This window comes from Pristiophorus japonicus, unplaced genomic scaffold (genome assembly GCF_044704955.1).
Source record: "Pristiophorus japonicus isolate sPriJap1 unplaced genomic scaffold, sPriJap1.hap1 HAP1_SCAFFOLD_1315, whole genome shotgun sequence".
NCBI lineage: Eukaryota > Metazoa > Chordata > Chondrichthyes > Pristiophoridae > Pristiophorus > Pristiophorus japonicus.
Window position 1 is genome coordinate 52,331 of NW_027250983.1, and position 15,360 is coordinate 67,690.

At 50.2% G+C, this 15,360-nt stretch overlaps 1 protein-coding gene across 2 annotated transcripts in view; it reads right to left on the reverse strand.

Moving 5' to 3' along the window:
- Positions 1-15,143, reverse strand: part of LOC139242387 (MICAL-like protein 2) — a 64,801-nt gene extending 49,658 nt beyond the window's left edge. For both annotated transcript variants that reach the window (XM_070870334.1, XM_070870333.1), the window contains exons 1-3: positions 14,985-15,143; positions 13,803-13,945; positions 5,669-6,630 (exon numbers count right to left, since the gene is read on the reverse strand). In XM_070870334.1, the coding sequence (XP_070726435.1) occupies positions 5,669-6,630; positions 13,803-13,945; positions 14,985-15,140 (1,261 nt within the window). In that variant the 5' untranslated portion in view covers positions 15,141-15,143. The remainder of the gene's footprint in view (positions 1-5,668; positions 6,631-13,802; positions 13,946-14,984) is intronic.
- Between the last annotated feature and the right edge of the window lie 217 nt (positions 15,144-15,360).

Genomic DNA, 15,360 nt, shown 5'->3' on the forward strand with positions numbered 1-15,360 from the left:
TTCAATTCCTGGAGACTCCAGACCAATCCTAGAGGGTTGGCAACCCCTACCCTGTATATACAGTAACACAGGCACGGTAGCAAAGTGGTTATGTTACTGGACTAGTAATCCAGAGGCCTGGACTAACGATCTGGAGACACGAGTTCACATCCAGGCAGCTGGGGAATTTAAATTGAAAATAAAAAAATAAATCTGGATTGGTTTTTTTTTTAAAGTTAGTATCAGTAATGGTGACCATGGGACTGCCGAATTTTCATAAAAACCCACCTGGTTCACTAATGTCCTTTCGGGAAGGAAATCTGCCGCCCTGACCCGGTCTGGCCTATACGTGACTCCAGACCCACAGCAATGTAGTTGACTCTTAACTGCCCTCTGAAATGGCCCAGCGAGACACTCAGTTGTATTCAAGAAGGTGGCTCACCACCACCTTCTCGAGGGCAACTGGGGATGGGCAATAAATGCCAGCCTTGCCAGCAACGCCCATACCCTGTGAATGAATAAAAAAACACAAACCGTCTCCCTAAATTCTGTTACTGCATCTTTGGATTTCCAGCTGGGTCGGGGCGGGAGGAGGGGGTGGGGGGGGCAGGGAGGTTGGTGGAGGGGAGCTTTTTTTCACTTGGTCATACTCAGTCGTAGGGGCATTACATTTGCGTGTATTTAAAAAAGGAGGCAGACAGAAAGCAGGAAACTATAGACCAGTTAGCCTAACATCTGTCATTGGGAAATTGCTGGAGTCCATTATTAAGGAAGCAGTAGCAGGACATTTGGAAAAGCATAATTCAATCAAGCAGAGTCAGCGTGGTTTTATGAAAGGGAAATCATGTTTGACAAATTTGCTGGAGTACTTTGAGGATGTAACGAGCAGGGTGGATAAGGGGGAACCAGTGGATGTGATGTATTTGGATTTCCAGAAGGCATTCGATAAGGTGCCACATAAGAGGTTACTGCACAAGATAAAAGTTCACGGGGTTGGGGATAATATATTAGTATGGATAGAGTGTTATATATGTAAACTTGTATATACCCTGTACAGCCACCAGAGGGCTCATCCCCTGGAGTCCCAAGGGATCCCACAATCCCTTGGACCACAGGTACTTAAGGAGGCCTCACAGGTTGGAGAGGCACTCTGGAGACCTGCAATAAAAGACTACTGTCACACTTTACTTTGAGCTCACAGTATCCAGTCAGATTCTTTCTTCATACATAACATAGAGAATTGGCTAACTAACAGAAAACAGAGTCAGTTTCTAGTTGGCAAATAGTAACTAGTGGGTGTCGTAGGGATTGGTGCTGGGTCCTCAACTATTTAGAATCTATATTAATGACTTGGATGAAGGGATCGAGTGTAATGTAGCCAAGTTTGCTGATGATACAAAGATGAGTGGGAAAGCAAACTGAGGTGGACACAAAAAATCTGCAGAGGGATATAGACAGGCTAAGTGAGTGGGCAAAATTCTGGCAAATGGAGTATAATGTGGGAAAATGTGAGGTTATCCACTTTGGCAGAAAAAATAAAAAAGCAAATTACAATTTAAATGGTGAAAAATTGCGAAGTGTTGCATTTCAGAGGGACCTGGGGGTCCTTGTGCATGAAACACAAAAAGTTAGTGTGCAGTGATCAGGAAGGCCAATGGTATCTTGGCCTTTATTGCAAGGGGGATAGAGTATAAAAGCAGGGAAGTCTTGCTACAGCTATATAAGGTATTGGTGAGGCCACACCCGGAATACTGCGTGCAGTTTTGGTTTCCATATTTAGGAAAGGATATACTTGCTTTGGAGGCAGTTCAGAGAAGGTTCACTAGGTTGATTCCGGGGATGAGGGGGTTGATTTATGCGGAAAGGTTGAGTAAGTTGGGCCTCTACTCATTGGAATTCAGAAGAATGAGAGGTGATCGTATCAAAACGTGTAAGATTATGAGGGGGCTTGACAAGGTGGATGCAGAGAGGATGTTTCCACTGATGGGGAGACTAGAACTAGAGGGCATGAACTTAGAATAAGGGGCTGTCCACTTAAAACAGAGATGAGGAGAAATTTCTTCTCTGAGGGTTGTAAATCTGTGGAACTCGCTGCCTCAGAGAGCTGTGGAAGCTGGGTCATTGAATACATTTAAGACAGAAATAGACAGTTTCTTAAACGATTGGGGAGTGGGCGGGAAAGTGGAGCTGAGTCCATGATCAGACCAGCCAGGATCTTATTGAATGGCGGAGCAGGCTCGAGGTGCCGAATGGCCTAATCCTGCTCCTATTTCTGGTGTTCTTATGTGCTATGTATTTGGCCCCTTCAATGGTTGCGCCTTATCTTCTAAAGGTTGGGACACCCTTGCCAAAAGATACATAATTAAGTTATAGGAGCATCAGTATTGATTAAGAACAGAAATTCATCACCCCCCTTTTGAAAAGAAGTCAGATCAATGGTTATATTTAACAAGTATCTGTTTACAAACTTACTACGCCTGTAGGGACAAGGTTCAGGGTGGCAGCACACAACAGGCGTGTGTCAGAGAAGGGTTAACTCGTGGGAGTGGAGTGTTTCATGAGATCTGAGTCATGCCTTCGGAGAAATTATATCGTTGGGCTCCTGGCCAAAGGCAGCTTGAAGCAGTCAAGTCCACAGAGTGGCCATTACACATAGGAACAGGAGGAGGCCATTCAGCCCCTTGAGCCTGTCCACCATTCAATGAGACCATGGCTGATCTGCAATCTAACTCCATATACCCGCCTTTGGTTAGCAAAAATCTATCTATCTCAGATCTAAAATTAACAATTGATCCATCAACAACTGCCGTTTGCGGAAGAAAGTTCCAAACTTCTACCACCCTTTGTGTGTAGAAGTGTTTCCTAATTTCACTCCTGAAAGGTCTGGCTCCAATGTTTAGACTCTGCCCCCTAGTCCTAGACTCCCCAACCAGCGGGAATAGATTCTCTATCTGTTCCCTTAACATATGGAAACCTTCAATCAGATCAACCCTGAACCTTCTAAATTCTAAGAAATACAACTCTAATTTGTGTAATCTCTCCTCGTAACCTAACCCTTGGGAGTCCGGGTATCATTCTGGTAAACCTACACGGCACTCCCTCCAAGGTCAATATGTCTTTGTCAGGTGTGGGGCCCAGAACAGCTCACAGTGCTCCAGGTGTGGCCTAACCAGGGCTTTGTATAACTGCAGCATAACTTCTACCCACTTATACTTTAGTCCTCTAGATACAAAGGCCAGGATTCCATTAGCCTTTCTGATTATGGCCATGGCACAACCCGGAGCAAGGCCCAACATGCTTTGGGAGAGTGAGCAAGGAGGAGATTGTCACTTCCACTCAGTGCCTGGACCTGCCCGGCTCAAACCCACTGCCAGTGGAAGCTGGCAACAAGGCTGGCACCACCCAGAGGGGCATCAGTAAAGTCCAACAGCAAGTTGAACCTGCCAATGGCCCTCTCCAATAGTTTCGGCAACGAGACATTGAGAGAACAGATACTGACCACATAACATCAACACTGTTTTGTTCATGAGAACTGCAAATGTGAGAAGCTTGAAAGAGAACCAAATAATGAGCAAACTTGCATCCATAATCAAATCTTACAGCCCAGATGGAGGCCAGTTGGCTCATCGTGCCTGTGCACTGTCAGAGGGGCAGTACTGAGGGAGTGCTGCACTGTCGGAGGAGCAGTACTGAGGGAGCGCCGCACTGTCGGAGGGGCAGTACTAAGGGAGCATCGCAATGTCGGAGGGGCAGTACTAAGGGAGCATCGCAATGTCGGAGGGGCAGTACTAAGGGAGCACCGCATTGTCGGAGGGGCAGTACTAAGGGAGCGCCGCACTGTCGGAGTGGCCGTACTGAGGGAGCGCCGCACTGTCGGAGAGGCCGTACTGAGGGAGCGCTGCACTGTCAGAGGAGGCAGTACACAAGAGATTGGTGTGCAAAATTAAAGCACATGGTATTGAGGGTAATGTACTGACGTGGATAGAGAACTGTTTGGCAGACAGGAAGCAGAGAGTCGGGATAAACGGGTCCTTTTCAGAATGGCAGGCAATTGACTAGTGGAGTGCCGCAGGGCTCAGTGCTGGGACCCCAGCTCTTTACAATATACATCAATGATTTAGATGAAGGAATTGAGTGTAATATCTCCACGTTTACAGATGACACTAAATTGGGTGGCGGTGTGAGCTGTGAGGAGGATGCTAAGAGGCTGCAGGGTGACTTGGACAGATTAGGTGAGTGGGCAAATGCATGGCAGATGCAGTATAATGTGGATAAATGTGAGGTTATCCACTTTGGGGCCAAAAACACGAAGGCAGAATATTATCTGAATGGTGACAGATTAGGAAAAGGGAAGGTGCAACGAGACCTGGGTGTCATGGTACATCAGTCATTGAAAGTTGGCATGCAGGTACAGCAGGCAGTGAAGAAGGCAAATGGTATGTTGGCCTTCATAGCTAGGGGATTTGAGTATAGGAGCAGGGAGGTCTTACTGCAGTTGTACAGGGCCTTGGTGAGGCCTACCTGGAATATTGTGTTCAGTTTTGGTCTCCTAATCTGAGGAAGGATGTTCTTGCTATTGAGGGAGTGCAGCAAAGGTTCACCAGACTGATTCCCGGGATGGCAGGACTGACATATGAGGAGAGTTTGGATCAACTGGGCCTGTTTTCACTGGAGTTTAGAAGGATGAGAGGGGATCTCATAGAAACATACAAAATTCTGACGGGACTGGACAGGTTAGATGCAGGAAGAATGTTCCCGATTTTGGGGAAGTCCAGAACCAGGAGACACAGTCTAAGGATAAGGGGTAAGCCATTTAGGACTGAGATGAGGAGAAACTTCTTCACTCAGAGTTGTTAACCTGTGGATTTCTCTACTGCAGAGAGTTGTTGATGCCAGTTCATTGGATATATTCAAGAGGGAGTTAGATATGGCCCTTACGGCTAAAGGGATCAAGGGGTATGGAGAGAAAGCAGGAAAGGGGTACTGAGGTGAATGATCAGCCATGATCTTATTGAATGGTGGTGCAGGCTCGAAGGGCCGAATGGCCTACTCCTGCACTTATTTTCTATATTTCTATGTTACTGAGTGAGTGCCGCACTGTCAGAGGGGCAGTACTGAGGGAGTGCTGTACTGTCAGAGGGGCAGTACTGAGGGAGCGCCACACTGTTGATGGGGAAGTTGGAGAGGAAGTACCCGCTGGATGCCAATCAGACCCTCCTGAAGGGGTTTTATTATCCTTGACTTGAGCACATAATCTAGGTTTGCAGTTGAGCGGGGAGCTGAGGGAGTGCTGCACTGTCGGAGGGGCAGTACTGAGGGAGTGCTGCACTGTCAGAGGGGCAGTACTGAGGGAGTGCTGCACGATCAGAGGGGCAGTACTGAGGGAGTGTTGCACTGTCGGAGAGGCAGTACTGAGGGAGTGCTGCACATTCAGAGGGGCAGTACTGAGGGAGTGCTGCACTGTCAGAGGGGCAGTACTGAGGGAGTAGTCCCTCAGTACACCCTTTCCAACAGTACAGCACTCCGAGTTCCCCACCCAACTGCAAGCCTAGATTATGTGCACAAGTCAAGGCCAACAAAGCCCCTTCCACGATGGATGTGATTGGCACCCAGCGGGTGGTGAAATGTGAAATTGGAGCTGCTGTGGAGAGATTGCACGCGAGCTTAGCCAACTGGATGGAGAACTAACCTTTACTGTTTGCCTGCTGGGTCAGAGTCAATCCACGGCCTGTTGTTTCATTCATGCTGGAAGACCGGGTCAAGGAGGCACGTGGGGTCCTGTCCGTTGATGGCGTGAGCACTGCCTCAGCGTTGGCCCCTCCTCCTCTTGTGAGCACGGGACGTGGCGTTATCTCCAAGGCGGAGCTGGGCCTCCATTTGGCGTGTCTGGCCTGCGCGTAACTGGGCTCGCCACTTTGCTCTGGAGCCGCTGACTGCCTGGCTCCCGGCTGAACCTGGCTCTGGTTGCCGGCGTTCAGCGTTATGGTCTTGGTGGTCTGGTGGCTGGTGGGCAGCGGCCCGGGAGGCTTGTCGGTGTTGAAGCGGGAAGGTGTGGCCAGGCCTTGGCTGCGATTGTTGTTGCTGTCAAAGGGCAAATTCTTCTGGAGCACCGAGCGTGCCTTGTCTCTGTCCGCGTCGGTGCCGGTGCCGGTGGTTGGATTTGGACTCTTCAGCGCTACGTGAGCATGCTCCTGGTTTCCAGGCGACCAAGGCCTCTGCGCCGCGGTTTCCATCGGTCCAGGCCGCCCCCGCGCCGGGTCCTGGGGCTGGAGCGAGTGAGCCGGAGATTCCCAGCGAGACAGAGCCCCTTTCCCCGGCAACCCCGAGCTCATGAACTTTTGTTTGGCGGCCTGCGTCCGCTCCGCAGAACTGCTGGCCGGCGTGGCGGCTGGCGGAGAGGCCTCGGGCCGCGCCGGGGCGTGCGTCACTGACACAGGGGCAGTCACGTGACCCACCACCGGCCTGTGCACGGTCGGAGCCGGCTCATCGGGTTTGGGGCTAAGCCCTCGCGACGAGGGGATGATGAATCTGCTGCTGCTGTTGTTGTTACTCTCGGCGGCCTTGGCTTGGTGGTTGATGCAGATGAAGGTCCCAGGGGTAGCGCCAATCTTGTACGCCCCAGGCATGAGTGTGTTGGAACACTGTTTGCACCTGCGGCAGGGGAGGACAGAGAGAGGGGGGGGGAAAGACACCGTCAACGAGCGAGCGGAACTAGTGTTTGCTTAAAAATTCATAGCAGCACATTGCTATTGACAGCTAGTTGGTTTATTAGCAAAAGGTTTAACAATCACACTACACATTACCAGTTCATCCACTAGGCTCACAACTGCATCGTGGATCCCCTAACTGGCTGGGGTTTTATTGAGTCTTGTGAACATCACGTGACTGGCTAAGCCACTCCCAACTCAACAGCTCTACAACTATTTTAGTTGTATCAGTAATCAAGTACCCCTCTAATTAAAGGTGTGGGGGGGGGGGGCACATTCCAAAAACTTTTCAAGTGCCCCCTTGTTTTTTTTTTTGAGGGCACTAGAAACACAAATCATACAAGTGCCCCCTGGCTATAAGGGGCGGGGGGGGGGCACTAAAACTGACAACTTAAACAAATTAAACTTTAGACATTAAGATCAAATTAAAATTTGGTTGCCAGGGGTGATGATGCACTCCAGTCCCTCCGGCGCCCACCTCTCACAACAGCTCTACAACTATATTGTTGTGAACAATTAAAATCAAGCGCCCCCTGATTAAAGGGGGGGGCAGGGGAAGACACACCAAAGATTTTCAGACAAGTGCCCCTTTGTTCTTTGTTTTTTGGGGGGGTTTTTGGGGCACTAAAAACACAAATTATACAAGTGCCCCCTGGCTAAAAGGCTGGGGGGGGGGGTGGGGGGTGGGGGGAAAGACACTAAAAACCGGCACAATAAACAAATTAAGCTTTAAACAAAAAACATCAAATTAAAATTTGGTTGCCAGGGGTGATGATGCATTCCAGTCCCTCCGGTGTCCACATCTCGCAACAGCTCTACATACTCACAGGTATTGTTTGCAGTGGGATTGTTTTAAAGTTTGATCTACACATAAAGAGCAGTCATTTAATCAGGTCTACACAGTCACTGACTTACAGCGATTGTGAGACCAAGGTCATTCTATTTCCCATCCGGGTAGTCGGAAGACACAACGATAATGAGGTTGTTGACCAATCACACCATTCAATCTCTATCCATGAGTCTACAACAGGCCCAGACACGAGGTGAGGAAAACCCCCAGAGTGGAGGAGAGCTTCGGGAACCACAGGCCCAAAGTCACCCGTTTCTCCCGAGCTCGCTACACGCCCCACATGTCGGGGGCACGAGAATAGAGATTAGGAACAGAAGCCCTGATCCAGGTTTCCTGCCGACATCGGTGGCTCTGAGGCCAATTTTAACACCCCTTCCACCTCCCCGGTTAAGATCAGCTGAATTAGCATAGCCAGAAAAGTACAGTTGTAATGTAGAGATCACATCAGACAATTTGTGCACAGCAGTGATGTTGGTTGTGGGATAAATATTGGTCAGGTGACAGGGAGAATTCCACTGCTATTCTTCAAATACTGGCAGTTGCATCTTTTATGCTCAACAGAGGAGGCAGACGGGGCTTCAGTTTAATCCGGAAGATGGCAACTCCAACAGTGCAACACTCCCTCAGTACTGCCCCTCTGACAGTGCGGCACCCCTCAGTACTGCCCCTCCGACAGTGCAGCACTCCCTCAGTACTGCCCCTCCGACAGTGCGGCACTCCCTCAGTACTGCCCCTCCGACAGTGCAGCACTCCCTCAGTACTGCCCCTCCGACAGTGCAGCGCTCCCTCAGTACTGCCTCTCCGACAGTGCAACGCGCCCTCAGTACTGTCTCTCCGACAGTGCAACGCTCCCTCAGTACTGCCCCTCCGACCGTACGGTGCGCCCTCAGTACTGCCCCTCCGACCGTACGGTGCTCCCTCAGTACTGCCCCTCCGACTGTACAGCACTCCCTCAGTACTGCCCTTCCGACCGTACGGCAGTCCCTCAGTACTGCCCCTCCAACAGTGCGGCGCTCCCTCAGTACTGCCCCTCCAACAGTGCGGCAGTCCCCTAGTACTGCCCCTCCGACAGTGCGGCACTCCCCTAGTACTGCCCCTCCGACAGTGCGGCACTCCCTCAGCACTACCCCTCCAACAGTGTGGTACTCCCTCAGCACTACCCCTCAGACAGTGCGGCACTCCCTCAGTACTGCCCCTCCGACCGTACGGCAGTCCCTCAGTACTGCCCCTCCGACAGTGCGGCGCTCCCTCAGTACTGCCCCTCCGACAGTGCGGCACTCCCTCAGTACTGCCCCTCCGACAGTGCAGCACTCCCTCAGCACTGCCCCTCCGACAGTGCGGCACTCCCCTAGTACTGCCCCTCCGACAGTGTGGCACTCCCTCAGCACTACCCCTCCGACAGTGCGGCACTCCCTCAGCACTGCCCCTCCGACAGTGCGGCAGTCCCCTAGTACTGCCCCTCCGACAGTGCGGCACTCCCCTAGTACTGCCCCTCCGACAGTGTGGCACTCCCTCAGCACTACCCCTCCAACAGTGCGGTACTCCCTCAGTACTGCCCCTCCGACAGTGCGGGGCTCCCTCAGTACTGCCCCTCCGACAGTGCGGCACTCCTTCAGTACTGCCCCTCCGACAGTGCGGCACTCCCTCAGTACTGCCCCTCCGACAGTGCAGCACTCCCCCAGTATCAGGATCCCCCCCCCACCCCCCGGTCTGTGTGGCTCAGCAACTGACTGCCTCGATCAGCTGAACCATTGAGGATGGCTACTATCGGCGAACTACAAGTATCTAGGCCTCCTTGTCCATCTGTAGCTTGGTGCAGTTGCCACAGCAACATTGGAACGACTCACTGACCCAAGCTTTCTTTTGTTTAGAAATATTGAAATTTCCTTCTGAGACACGAGGAAAGAATGTTGATCAGCAAGCGGAAGAATGTGCTGGAAAAGGATTCTTTTGTAAGAATTCCATCCACCCTAGCCTGACCTTTCACCTGGATCAGCTCCAAGCTGACTGCATTGACCCCTCCGTTGTTCACATGCTCCCGCCCTGTTGTGTGTCCAAGACGGCCTACGATTGCAGTGCTCTGAACAGTTACAGCCTTTGACTCAAGTCATTGGTGATAATTAACAGCCAGGAGATAGAACAGCCTATTAAAGGGACAGTGTCCGCATCGAGATACTTCGCTTTGAGTGCAAGTTCTCTGCATGGAAGTTTTGGCCATTTTAGGTACCCATCAAGTATTCCCAGCCGTCACATTTCTCCTTGCATCGACTAGGGTTGTATTCCCTTGAGTATAGATTAAGGGGTAATCTATTTGAGGTGCTCGCGATGTGTAAAGGAGTTGATAGTTTCTCCGTCGCCACCCTATTTCCTCTGTTGGGAGAGTCCAGAATAAGGGGCATAAGCTTAAAATTACAGCCAGGTCGTTCGGGGGTGATGTCAGGAAGCACTTGTTCACACAACGGGTAGGGGAAATCTGGAACTCTCTCCCCCCCAAAAAGCTGTTGAGACTGGGGATCAATTGAAAATGTCAAAACGGAGACTGCTAGATTTTTGTTTGGCAAGCATTACATTAGAACATAAGAAATAGGAGCAGGAGTAGGCCGTACGGCCCCTCGAGCCTGCTCCGCCATTTAATACAATCATGGCTGATATGATCATGGACTCAGCTCCACTTCCCCGCCCACTCCCCATAAACCCCTTATCCCCTTATCGGTTAAGAAGCTGTCTATTTCTGTCTTAAATTTATTCAATGTCCCAGCTTCCACAGCTCTCTAATGCAGCGAATTCCACAGATCCACAACCCTCTGAGAAAATAAATTTCTCCTCATCTCAGTTTTAAATGGACGGCCCCTTATTCTAAGATTATGCCCTCTAGTTCTAGTCTCCCCTATCAGTGGAAACATCCTCTCTGCATCCACCTTGTCAAGCTCCCTCATACGTTTCGATAAGATCGCCTCTCATTCTTCTGAATTCCAATGAGTAGAGGCCCAACCTACTCAACCTTTCCTCATAAGTCAAGCCCCTCATCTCCGGAATCGACCTAGTGAACCTTCTCTGAACTGCCTCCAAAGCAAGTACATCCTTTTGTAAATATGGAAACCAAAACTGCACGCAGTATTCCAAGTGTAGCCTCACCAATACCCTGTATAACTGTAGCAAGGCTTCTCTGCTTTTATACTCCATCCCCTTTCCAATAAAGGCCAAGATTCCATTGGCCTTCCTGATCACCTGCTGTACCTGCATACTAACCTTTTGTGTTTCATGTTATGGGACCAATGTGGGTAGATGGAGCTGAGATACAGATCAGCCATGATCTAACTGAATGGCGGAACAGGCTCGAGGGCCGAATGGCCTGCGCCTGTTCCTAAAGTTATGCACAGTCAACCTGTAACTTATTCTTCCCCAACATGTCTCCACTCCAAGCTCAAGACAACCAGCCCTGCTGCACCTGCGTGCCATTATTCCATTGCAAACAGCAATGGACGCTCACGCGCCTTCACTTGGGCGAATTTGAAGACACGCCCCAAAGGTAAAAGGACAGTTCTTAACCCACTGCACCAATCCCACCTGGAAAAGTGCCAAGCCTTGGCTTAGTGGTAGCCCCATCACCTCAAGGTCACGGGTTCAAGCCCCATTGCAGAGACTTGTGCGCGTAATCTAGGCTGACACATCGGCGAGGCAGTGCTGCACTGTCGGAGGAGCCGCCTTTCTGATGAGATGTCAAACCGAGGACCAGCCTGCCCTCTCAAAAGGGACATGCTACTAATCGATGAGCAGCAAAGCTCTCCCAGTGTCATGACCAACATTTAGTCCTCAACCAATACCACAAAAAAAAACAGACAGATTATCTGGTCGTTATCTCATTGCTGTTTGTGGGAGCTTGCTGTGCGCAAATTGGCTGCCAGGTGACAGCACTTCAAAAGTAATGAATTGGCAGCAAAGCACTTTGGGATGTCCTGTGGATGTCAAAGACACTACATAAATGCTAGTTCTTTCTTTCTATCGGTATACACTGTATTAACATTTTTAGATTGGAATAGAATTCCTGTCAATTTCACTCCATTATAAATCCCTTTGCCCACATTTAGGGCCCAAGTTTCCCCAACCCCTTTTTCCAGCGCACTAACACGAGATGCGCCGACTGTGCGCTCAAAACGGCGCCAAAAAACTTGCTGCGTATTCTGGCAGCTCTTCTGTGTGTCCTGGGTCCTGGCGTTTGAGTGGGGGGCGCAGCTACAGCCCTGCGCCGAAAACAGTTCTGGCAGCCGTGCGCATGCGCAGTGGGGTCTGCGCACATGCGCAGAAGCTCTTCGCCCTCCCAGCGCGTCCCGATGCTCGCCGCCCCTATCCCGGGCCGAAGGGAGGACCCGATGTTCGCTGCCTCTATCCCGGGCCGAGTGGCCTGCCGCACAGGCCGGCCACTGCCTTCCCGCGCTCGCACCCCTATTGCCTGCATCCTCTGCTGCCAAGCTACAACTTGCTCTGCACTGTCAGGTAAAGTGGAAAGGTTTGCAATGAAAAATATTCCCTCTAAATATTTTTTTTTAGCTCAGGAGGTGTATGATGGGCTCAGTAGGTCAGTGGACAGTACTGTTGGTACCTGTACTGAGTCCTACAGATTAAAAAGCTCCCAGCTTAAATCGTCAATCTGTGCTGTGTTAATTGATCTCGGTTACTAAGGGCGCCACGCAAGTCTTCCGCATGCTTGGGCTAGAATAGGAGAAAAATCAGAGCTCCTACTCCCGATTATTACGGACTGATCCTTGTTGGAAAAATACAGCTGTCGATTGAGGCCTGGATTGGGTTCTGCTGTGGAGCCTCATGCCTTTGAACAGCGTGCTGACACTGTCTGGTCTCCTGTATGAGTAATGGCCGCTCCTGCTGCTTGTTGTGAGCCTCCCGCTCCTAGCCCTGGCCGAAAGGCTTGCTGCAGTCGGCGAGGTAAGACTTTTTATTTTTTAGTAATTGATTTATTTTTCATTTATTATTGATGATTGTTTTTATGTTGTTGTGAAGGTGTTTAGTGCTTTGCAAAATCCTCTCACTTCCCTTTCGCCCCGCCCCCATCTCTGGCTACTTGCGCTGATTTCTTAATTCACCGCAAGGTTTTTCTGAGCGGACACAAGTGGCCACATACGCTGGCCTAAATTAGTTTGGAGCAACTATTAGCTGTCCAAACTGGCTTAGATGGCCAAAACAGGCACAAGTGGCTGGTAACGCCCCCCTTTTGAAAAAAAAACGAAACTAAAAAAAAAACCTAACTAACTCACTTACACTGGAGCAGATTAAATGGGAAGGATTGCGATTTTTAAGTTACTCCAAAATAATCTAGTTGCTCCAAAAAAAACGGAGCAACTCCTGGGGAAACTTGGGCCCAAAAGAGTGGAATCTGCCTCGGTTAAACTTGTCGCGCTGCAGTTACACCCTCCTACCAGTGTAGGCACTACAGCATCATCGCGAAGGTGGAATCAGAGTCTGAACGTGTTTCGCAGAGGCGGTTTCCATTCTAAATGGGGATAAAGGGATTTATAATGGAAATACAAAAGTAACAAAATGTATAACTTTAAAATGGGTACTACATTATATCCCCCACCCTGGTTCAATTATCCCCTGCCCTCTAACCTGCTGCACCTCAAGACTAAGAACATAAGAATTAGAACCAGGAGTAGGCCATACGGCCCCTCGAGCCCGCTCCGCCATTCACTGAAATCATGGCCGATCTTCGACCTCAACTCCACTTTCTCGCCCGATCCCCATGTCCCTTGATATCCCCCAGAGTCCAAAAATCTATCTATCCCAGCCTTGAATATATTCAGAGACTCAGAATCCACAGCCCTCTGGGGCAGAGAATTCCAAAGATTCACAACCCTCTGAGTGAAGAAATTCCTCCTCACCTCAGTCTTAAATGGCCGACCCCTTATCCTGAGACTATGCCCCCCTGGTTCCAGACACTCCAGCCAGGGAGAAACAGCCTCTCAGCGTCTACCCTGTCAATCCACTACGCTTGGTCCCGACTGTCCGAGTGCCACAACAACCTGCATTTATATAGCGCCTTTAATGTAGTTACAGGAGCGTCGTCAAACAGAATGCGACACCGAGCCACATAAGGAGACATTAGGACAGGTGACCAAAGGCTTGGTCCAAGAAGTAGGTTTTAAGGAACGTCTAAACGGAGAGAGAGGCGGAGAGGTTTAGGGAGGGAATTCCAAAGCTTAGGGCCCAGGCAGTTGATGGTAAAAGTAAAAGATTTGGGCCTAAATTCTCACCTGAAACAGTTTCTGTGGTAAAGTTTCCCGTCTACTAAGTACCGCTGAACCAACAGAACCGTCTTTTTGCAGATGGCACAGTTACTGGTCAAAGATCCCGATTTATTTGCTTGGTCACCCACACCATGAACCGCAACTTTGTTCTGGAGGGGAGGGAGGAAAAAAAAACAATTATTTGGCAATCATTTCTCCATTTAACCAAGAGACTGGCTCACGAGACTCCCCCGCCCATTGGTGTACCAACACAGATTCACTTCCCACAGTGCCAAGACGCAATAGTCACTCTTATTTACACAAGAACGTAAGAAATAGGAGCAGGGGTCGGCCATTTGGCCCCTCGAGCCTGCTCCGCCATTTAATAAGATCACGGCTGTTCTGATCTTGGCTTCAGCTCCACTTCCCCGCCCGCTCCCCATAACCTTTGACTCCCTCATTGTTCAAAACTGTCTGTATCCACCTTAAATGTATTCAATGACCCAGCCTCCGCAGCTCTCTGGTCCACATGGCACCTACCTGGGACATTCCACGGCCGACATGCCTCACTCCTGGGCAGCAGGCTGCAATTGTACAGAGATGGTACATTGTCTGAATAGCCAGCACAATCCTAGAATGATACAACACAGGAGGCCATTCGGCCCATCGTGCCTGTTCCGGCTCTTTGAAAGAGTGATCCAATTAGTCCCTCGCCCCCGTTCTTTCCCCAATCGCCCTGCAATTTTTTCCCCTTCAAGCATTTATCCAATTCCTTTTTGAAAGTTATTATTGAATCTACTTTCAGCCCCCTTTCATATCATAACTCCCCCTCACATCACCTCCGGCTCTTTTGCCAATCACCTTAAATCTGTCTCCTCTGGTTACCGACACTTCTGCCACTGGAAACTGTTTCTCCCGAACTACTCTATCACATCCCTTCATGATTTTGAACACCTCCGTCAAATCTCCTCTTCAGCCTCTCTGCTCGAAGGAGAACCATCCCAGCTTCTTGGGCTGGAGCGGAGATCCCGGGATAACCGACTGCACACGAGCGACACCACAGTTACACGAGGCATTTGGGGGGGTGGGGGGGGGAGGGGGAAGAGGCGCACAAGGGTTCTGAAACAAAAAACACACGCGTTTACCAAGTGGGACGAAGATAGCGCCCGGCTCCCACAGTTTGACCATGTGACAGAAGCCGCCACTCACCGCTGGTGCGAACCTGGAGGTGGGGGCAGTGTTGGGGGTCGGCGCAGTATTGGGGGTCGCCGTATTCTTGGGGAGTTTCGGTTTGGTCTCGGGAGTCGACTTCTTCTTCACCGGCTCCTCGCTCGCGTCGGAGGCTGCTCTCTTGATGTGAGCCATGCCGCCAACTGTAAAACACGACCATGCCGTTACAGACAGAACTTGACACAGAAAACCAACGTCCCCTTTCACAGAAAGGAAAAGAAAAGAGAAAGACTTGGATTTCTATAGCGCCTTTCACGACCACTGGACATCACAAAGCGCTTTACAGCCAACCAAGTACTTTTGGAGTGTAGGCACTGTTGTAATGTAGGAAACGCGGCAGCCAATTTGTGCACAG